Raw genomic sequence first — 9,122 nt, 5'->3', positions numbered from 1 at the left:
GGAAGTATTCCTTTCCTCTATGGCTCGTGGGCCTATAAACCGCCTACAGGAGGAAGCTTTATCCGAGCTGTTCAGTAGTGTGATTCTGGTCGTGATTGAGAAGAGTCTTATTCTGATGTCGCGAACTTCGATCACACTAGAGCTCCAAAGAAGCAGGATGTGGCCCCCTAGCTGGTTCCATGCATTGTGTGGCTGTCCACTTGTATCCTCCGAGATATTTTGCCTGACTGTCATCTATCGCTGGCAGTCACCTCGCAGCATTGTTTCCATGGAAACAAGCTAGGTCGCATGTCGTTTCCGTCATCAGCTCATGTACCGCGCGCGCTACTTGAGTTGTACATGAGCTGATGAAATATATGCAAAGTGTAGCGCGGTACATGAGCTGTATGCTCTGTGACCCGATGGACACAGCCGTTCGGTGTCGATGAGTCCTTTTGGAGCAACAAAAGTACCCATCCGTCTAAAAAAAATCGAACTCTAGGTCTACATCTGGACACACAAATCTAGGGTTTGATTTTTTCTAGGACACAGTGTAGTAAGAAGTAATTCTGCAGCATAGCATAGTTGACAACATAAAAGAGTAGAATGAGGATACACGCAAGCATGCGAAGCTAGCTTGCTCCTTGTTGCACGTCGACGAGGTCGACGATTCCGTCGCCCAACACCGCGTCAAGGTCGAAGATTGCCGTCAGCGCCGCGATGATTTGCGGGGGGTAGCGGCCCACAAATTCCGCAAGCACCTCATCCAAAGAGGCCTCGTCGCGCAGCAGTCAGAGACGCTTCCGTAGGAACATAAGGCTATTCCCAACCCAATAACTAAGATGATGTCCATAGCATTAAATAAGCTGCCACCTAGGATGAAAAATGATGTGGCAGTGAATAAATGAAGAAAGAGAATGAAACCATATTTTGCATGAGATATAATTTCTACACAACATTCAAGACATCGTGTGGGATAAGTATGTATGGAATAGTTGTGTTTGCATTGGAAGAATAGTGCCTAGTACTAGTTTCTTGATAACGTGAAGTTTATGAAAACTATGTCTAGTGTCTTGGGTTGGAAATAGTCTAAATAGCCTTTCTCACCCAGAAAGCTACGGAGTACAAACGAGGTGAGGGTGCACAGATGTACCCAGGCACCGACACGATGCGAAACGAAGTGTCAGAATAGGAGATTCAGATTCACCAAGAGGGAATCGGACGTAGACAGACTTGGTGCCCTGGGTAACACTAGTGTTAAACACAACACGTCGTGCAAACATTGAAGGAGCTCCATCGAACAAGGTGCAATGTGGAAACTATCAGCCAGATCTTTCATTTCGGCACTGTATGAAATATATGCTTACATGAGGTCTGCGATAGAAGTTCACTTGCATGGTGTATGATCGTCACTACGATACAACATCCAATAAAATGAGGTTCCGATCGCAGTTCAGATCACTCCGAGGACTCAATTAAGCGGGCGATCAGTTCATCCTGCAACAAGGGACAAAAGTTTGATTTAGCAAGAAAAGGAATTAGATGAGTGATCTCAAAATAAACGAGTGCTATTCTTTTTTGGTTCATAACTAAATGTTCAAAAGATAGACAGTAAAGTGAACAACCCTTCGAACGTGTGATATCCTTCATACTACCTCCTTCCCTAAATGTTTGACGCCGTTGACTTTTTTAAACATTGACCGTTCGTTTTATTCAAAAAAAATTTGTTAAATATGTAAAACTATATGTATACATAAAAGTATATTTAACAATAAATCAAATGATAGGAAAAAAATTAATAATTACTTAAATCTTTTGAATAAGATGAACGGTCAAACATTTTCAAAAAAGTCAACGGCGTCAAACATTTTGGGATGGAGGGAGTATTATTTTGTTTAATGGGCAGCGAATATAAGACTATTGTCTCCATATATGACAACTTCTATCAGCCGGTGTTTAGCCTTTCAATACATGCCTTTCTACTCATCAAAGAAAGTACTCCATTTCAAATTCCAGTTTCCCTGTGAAATCCAGTGTCCGTAGGTGCAAACAGTGCTGATCATGGTTGGGGGAGGGTTCTGTTTCTCATGCTATTGTTTATTTGTTTACAAGGTTCACTAATCATAGTTAGTCAAGAAAACACAACTGTGGCCCTAAAAACATCAAAACAATTGTATTTCCATTTCTGTAACTTGTGTTTGTGATTTCATCACCATACAAATTACCATTTGCCAATTAGATATCATATTGCATTAAAAATTTGAATGCCCACCAAAGCTGTCCAATATGGTCATGTCTCCTTCTGCATGGTTTGCACACATCATATCTAAAACCTTCAGTATATATCCTCAATCGTCAGCGCACCCAAACCAACATCCTCTCCACCATGTCTATTCAAGTAATCATTACCCTTCTGTATACCCTCTAAGCAAAATCCACCCCTCTCAAGTCCATCTAAGGCCTTGTTTAGTTGGGGAAAATTTTCGGGTTTGGTTGTCACATCGGATATACGGATATACATTTGAAGTATTAAACGTAGTCTAATAACAAAACAAATTACAGATTCCGCTAGGAAACTGCGAGACAAATTTATTAAGCCTAATTAATCCGTCATTAGCAAATGTTTACTGTAGCACCACATTGTCAAATCATGGCGCAATTAGGCTTAAAAGATTCATCTCACAATTTACACGTAAACTGTGTAATTGGTTTTTCTTTTTGTCCATAATTAATACTCCACGCATGTGTCCAAATATTTGATGTGATGGGTGAAAAGTTTTTGTTTTGGGAACTAAACAAGGCCTAATTCTACAGGCTACAGCTCCATCATTTATTATCCCCGGCCAAAGCCAAACCAAACCCAACCCTCCGCCACAATCTCCAGTTTTTTCCTTCCTGCATCAACTTTTCTCTAGTCAATAGCACCACACTTTGATATGTTTCCACTACCACCATCTCTTACCCACCACAATCTGAGGGTTCCTTCCCTTTAATTCCAACACCATAATGGTCAGCACCACAGCAACAGTCGCCAACAGTACATTGTGCATGCTTCTGATGAAGCCAAACACCCTCACCCAAGCATATAACAAACTGCTCTACCTGATGACCCACCGCTAGGCTACCAGCCACCAGAGATCGAAATTCCAATTGCTAAAGTCGATCAATCAAAAAGATGTGAATATTTCTTGAAATTCAGGTATATGATTATCAACAATTCCAAACATATGATTTTTTATTTAAGCAGCGTGTTCCACACATGTATGATTCCCTTTTTTTAAAAAAAAGACAACACAGCAGGGGAGGCCCCTGCTGTTAATGCTTTATTAATATAATGAAAAAAATATTTACAACAGAAATATTCACACTGGGACTCACTAGTCATAAATTTATGACTAGAAAACTAAAGTACTATTAAAATTTTCTAGATTTAAATGAGACAGCAGAACAATGTACCCTTGGGTGTCAAACGTCTAGCAATCTCCCAGGCATAAACAAGATTTTGCAAGTTCTTAAAACTGAAAGAGGGAGTTACAAAATTAAGCATTTTCTGTACTTACCTTTTTGCCTTTTGGTGAGAGCCCTCTCTCTTTCAGAAGAATACGCAACTTCTCCACCGTAAATGATTGGAGCGTCTGCTCAGAAAAAACAGATCCCAATTCCCCTGCAAGATCAAAGTTGATATTATATTCAATAGTACTAAAATGATTGATGCTCAGAATTTTGTGGATTATGTTGTTCTCAAGATAATATTGATGCTCAGATGATGAGGGAAAATACCTAAAAAAAGGTGTTAACTGAATAATCTATGTACAATATAGGTCAAAATCTTTTTTTTCAAAAACATATGGAATCTTATTGTTATTCAGAATTCTAATTTGGTACAAGAAAACTAGGCTTGCACAGTTAGAGAAGACTTTAATCATCTGAAATTATTCTGAGTTTCACTATTTATTCAGATCATATACAAAGGGATATACACAATAAATTTGCTAGTGCCATCTCAAAGAAGGGTAACTTGGAAAATAGCACTGCAAACTTGGGCTGGTAAATGCCATTGCAAAATCTGTGAATTGCAAAATACCACTGCTGTCCATTTTGTCCATCCAAAAGTAACGGCGGGTCCTATTTTGGGGAGAACATTGAAAATGTAAAAACTACCCTGGTTTGTTTCTTGTTCTGTATTATTTCTTCTTCTCTAGTCCTCTAATGTACAGTCAGTTGGAAATCAATCTCTCTTCCATCTGGCCCCTAATTTTAGAACGTCATCCTCAGGCCATGCACTGGGTTGGAGGAAGTGGGCAGCGGCTGATGGGCACATTACATGGAGTACATCAAAGGAAGGAAATAAGAAAATAGTTCGGCCTGCATGATTGTTCATTTGAGGCCTTTGGATGGAAAATATCACAGCAAATGTTATTCTCCAGCTTATGTGACATTTGCGTGGTATTTGGCAGTGCGTTCCTTTAATTATCTACCAGTACTCAGTATTAAAACCACATCATTGGTTTCTCAAATTAATCAATTTTACCAACAAAACTATCATAATGTTATTTATATTTTAAGATTTTGATATATGACGTAGTAGCCATATTGGATTTTATACTTGGATACTTCAATTTAAGATGTATTGATTTCTTACTTCATATAACTAAGCTGGCCAGAAGCATCACTGTAGTCAGAAAAAGAAACAAATGTTGCGTCGTATTATAAAAACAAAATATGTATACAACTGTCTAAATGCTTCTGAAAATTCAGGAAATAGGTCATATAATAGCAACATAAAAGTTTGCAAAGCGACAATGAATCACGCAATTTTTGCTATCTGCATCAGCTATAGTTTCATAAATGCCCTCAGTGCCATTTTTTTTACAGAAAAGTACCACTCAAAGTAGAGTACCAGTTTATTTGTCCTATAATAACTTCAACTTCTCACCCAAATTAAGGGCAAGTTCTAAAGAGCTGATTAAACTTAGCTATTCCTCGATTTCCGTTAACACACTTTTCAAACTACTAAATGGTATGTTTCGCTCATCTCAAAAAAAAATGGTATGTTTCGTGCGGAAACTATCTATGTAGAAGATGCTTTAAAAAAAATAAATCCATTTTTCAAGTTTTTAATAATTAATACTCAATTATTCATATGCTAATTATGTTTCTCATTTTGCATGCAGCTAATCAGCCAAAACAATCCCATAAAAAGAACACGGCCTAAGGTGTGTTCTTTCCCATGGGTTCCCAACCCATCTCCCTCGTTTTCCGCGTGCACGCTTTTCAAACTGCTAAACGGTACGTGTTTTGCATAAAGTTTATAGGAAAGTTGCTTTAAAAAATCATATTAATCCATTTTTCAAGTTTTTTATAGGTAATACTTAATTAACCACGTGTTAATCTATCGCTCCGTTTTCCGTGCGAAGGGGAGGGGTTCGCAACCCCTCCAAAAGAACACAGCCTAAGTTTGACAACTCCAAATTTAAAGACCAAGAAAACAAAGGGAAAACAGCAATTTCTTTTCCAAGGAACTAACATTATTTACCTAACACTGCAAACGTACAACAGCAACAAATAAATTACTGATAAGCCTTTTCCTTCAATGCACATATTACTCATAAAACTATGCATGACTACTCATATAAGAAATGGTGCAGAGAAGAATCAAATAGTTACCATGGGCAGATGACCCTGCTGTGCTGCCAGTGTTAGCTCTTTTAGATGGATTCTTGCCATCTAAAAGTCTGGAAGCAGACCTGATAAAAAAGAAGGAACATAAGCTACATGGAGGATAAAATTTAACAGACAATTGCAAGAAGTTTTAGGAGACAACTTTTCTACAAGTCAGCAATTGAAAAGAGTTGATTTTTGTCCTACTAGCTGGCATCACAAGCAATCTAAATGGCACAAAAATTCCAATGACAGAAAAGGCACCAAATCAAAATCTAAAAAAAAAAAGCATAGGAGAACAATAGGTTTGTCTGGCATAACTTTTTTGTAATGCAAATGGCAGTAGCACACCGCCCTTCAATTAAATAGACTAGGGCATTCCCCAAGTTAATCCCAGGTCAAGGCATGTTTTCAGAGTTCGTCTGATAATTGCCTATCTTACAGTTTTAACTGTAGCCTAGCACTTGTATCATCCAAGAGACTACGATATGGATTTTACTTAGTTCATAGATTTTTTTTTAAAGGGAAACAAGTTTCCAAAATCATCCAACAGCTTGTATCAAATTGATGGCCTTCATGCAAAACAATGTTTCCATTGATATTTGACAAAGATTCTGCAGATGGTTTTTGCTCAAAAAAATAGAGCTAAACTACATTCTGCTCAGGCAATAACTATGATGGGATGAATTTCTGTTCAACAGATCGATAAAAATGACAGTAAGTCAATAGCTTAATATCAAGTGAGGAAAATGACAAACAACGCTAGATTAAGAAGCAAGTTCCAGGGAGGATTATTTGATCAAAAAAGTTTCAGGAGGGACATGCTCAGTTCACAAGTAACCATGTCATGAAGAAAATAATCTGAAGCTGTTAATTGAAACTCTAAAACTGAACATTGTACATTGCAAAAATGAGGTTTAATATTGTAAAGATGTCGTAAGAGCGATGTACCTTTTCCCCTTGCTGCTTTCTCCTGGAGTCCTTGATCCTACATCTTTTGCCTCATTTTTCTGTTTGCTCAACTGGAGAGATCTGATTAAAATGTTTGTGGTGTCTGTGTCTATAACTTGTCCCTCTAAAATGACAAAAACGGTGATCAGTCAATGAACAGAGCAAAACAGCCTTAAAATGATCTGTTTGTGTCATCAGTAATCAGCTTTATCATAAGAACATAAGTAATGAAAATATGTAAAAGATCATGGTCTGACAATAGATCATATACTAACAACTGCCACTATAAAATGTAAATCATATACGTCCAAAAATGATATTCAAAAGATAAGACTCCTAAGAAACACATGGCAAAAGTTTTGTGACAGCAGCACAATGTCTCACTCGATCCGAAGAAAAAAAAAGCAACATCAGAAATTCTTCTCTGTAGCTTCATTTTTTCCTTAGGGACAGCTCACTTTAGGTAATCACTAGAAAACTCAAAGGCAGTAAAATTCACTCCCAAACACTACTAAATCTAAATTTCATTGAATGGAAAGCAAACCATTTATCCCCATTGCCAAGCTACTAAACTCCTACACTGTACATCCAGAAGGTTTAAATCTATTTAACCACCAAAGAATGGTTCAGTACAATTTTTCACAAACACCTGCAATTCTCACTCCGAAAACCTGTAAACTACTCCAGGAAACCATAAAATAAGCATGACAACAGTCAACAGTGCCACCACAAATCCAAAGAACAAATATAGACTTTAGCTTTCCTGCAAGAGACATTCTGAGTAAACCCATAGAAATTCCAACTCTTAACATCAGCAAAACAAATTCAGTAACCACAAATTAAGCATGATGCCAACAGCATTGCCAATCGAAAGAACAAAACCTAGGCAAGATGACTGCGTTCTTACAAGGAAAATTCTACATAAAACCCTAGTAGAAAGGATCATCCTTCTACTTCAAATCTGTCTCTCCACAGTACACACCACTAGCACTACAATCAGCCCTCATTCCTAAAACAACAAATTAGCACCATCACAATAATAAAAGTAAAGCTTGATTATCCTAGAAAATCACAAACAAACCTGGAGGAGCGGTGTCGTGCAGGCAGACATAAACCGGGAGGCCTCCCTGCGCAAAAAATAATAATAAAAAATCATAAAAATCAGAGGGCTTTTCACAAGAACCCTTCTAACATGCCAAGAAAAAGGCTGGTCCATTTTAGGGGTGGGGGGGAACGAACGCACCATGCTGGACGCGATGCTGTCGGCGACGAAGTTGCCCCGCGAGGGGAGTCCGGCGAGCAGGCTCCCCGCCCGTGCCGCCTCCGCTGGCTTCCCGGCCGGCGACGAGCTCTTCCGGCCTCCGCCACCGCCGCCATCGGCGCCCATCGCCCGTGCCCGTGGGTGAGCACCAATGGCTCCACCGCCCAGCGATTCGGAGACTGTGAGACAACAACTGAGGGTGGAATCCGGGAAGGAGAGGAGAAGATCTGAGCAAGCAGAGGCGGCAGGCAGCGAGAGGGAGGGGAAGAGGAAGAAGAGGAAAGGTTGGAGCTTTTCTCAAGAATTTTGGAAGGATTTTGGGGGAAGGAGTTTGATTTTGTTTCTTTGTTTACCTGTGTTTAATTATTATTGTTGTTGTTGTTATTGCTATTATATACTCCCTCCATCTACTTTTGATAGTAATATTTCCAAATCTGAAAAATCTATTTTTGATAGGTATATTTTAATCCAACAACCTATCATCTTAATGTCTTTCTCGAATTTAATGCGTGATTCTCTATTCCTCCACACAAGATTGGCTACATGGGCATCGAGAAATGAAAATATTAATGAATCGTTTGTTCACGAGGAATGACTAGTAGCATGTTTAAATGGATGATAAGTAGAATTACTTATCGTTAGTCTGTGTGCCAAAATGAAATATGACTATCAAAAGTAGATGGAGGGAGTATACAGTAAGCAATAATATTAAGTGAAGACTTTCCAAAACCTAATGTTTTGTCTTGTTTTTTATTTAAAAGAAATGGTTGTGGGATATAATTATAAAATCTAATAAACGAACTCTCGGGGTTTTCTAAAACTAGCTACTCCATCCATTTCATATTAGAAGACTTTCTAGCATTACTCATATTCATATATATCTTAATAAATCTAGATATATATAATATAAAACAGAGGAAGTACTAACTAGCTGCTTCTCATAATTTGAACTTCCCAATTAGGGCCTATATAGGCCCTCTATTGATTTTTTTTAAGATGAACTAGGTATTGATTCTAGGAATCAAGACTTTTTGCATTTAGTGTATAAAAGTTATAGCAAGTTTTTCTAAAATGCTATCTAGGCCAGGGTTTACGATTCCGACATGCCCTTCCGTTTCGGGCACCAGCGGAATTCGGAATTTCGCGAAATCCGGTGAAAAACCGGTAAATTTCGAACAAATTTCATAAACCAAAATTTGAATACAAATTCCCTGAGTTTGCCGATAAGTTCTCAAAACCAGTCGGTTTTAGCGAAATTCAGATCGAAATC

At 38.3% G+C, this 9,122-nt stretch overlaps 1 protein-coding gene across 2 annotated transcripts; it reads right to left on the bottom strand.

Moving 5' to 3' along the window:
• Positions 1–433: 433 nt before the first annotated feature.
• Positions 434–8,186, bottom strand: LOC127758076 (uncharacterized). Of its 2 annotated transcripts, XR_008013584.1 has the most exons (7): positions 7,835–8,186; positions 7,673–7,718; positions 6,592–6,715; positions 5,647–5,726; positions 3,540–3,643; positions 1,347–1,476; positions 434–852 (listed from the first exon to the last, which is right to left on the bottom strand). XR_008013584.1 is itself a non-coding variant. In XM_052283705.1 (6 exons), the coding sequence occupies exons 1-6, from the start codon at positions 7,976–7,978 to the stop codon at positions 1,438–1,440; spliced, it is 537 nt and encodes a 178-aa protein (XP_052139665.1). In that variant the 5' UTR covers positions 7,979–8,186; the 3' UTR covers positions 1,237–1,437. The 2 variants fall into 2 exon arrangements, 1 of the variants encoding a protein (XP_052139665.1); XM_052283705.1 differs by lacking the exon at positions 434–852 and having other exon boundaries at positions 1,237–1,476.
• Positions 8,187–9,122: the final 936 nt, after the last annotated feature.

Source organism: Oryza glaberrima, chromosome 12 (assembly GCF_000147395.1).
Source record: "Oryza glaberrima chromosome 12, OglaRS2, whole genome shotgun sequence".
In the NCBI taxonomy this organism is placed as follows: Eukaryota; Viridiplantae; Streptophyta; class Magnoliopsida; order Poales; family Poaceae; genus Oryza; species Oryza glaberrima.
Note: the sequence above shows the minus strand (reverse complement) of the source record. Positions and strands in the feature narration are given on the sequence as shown.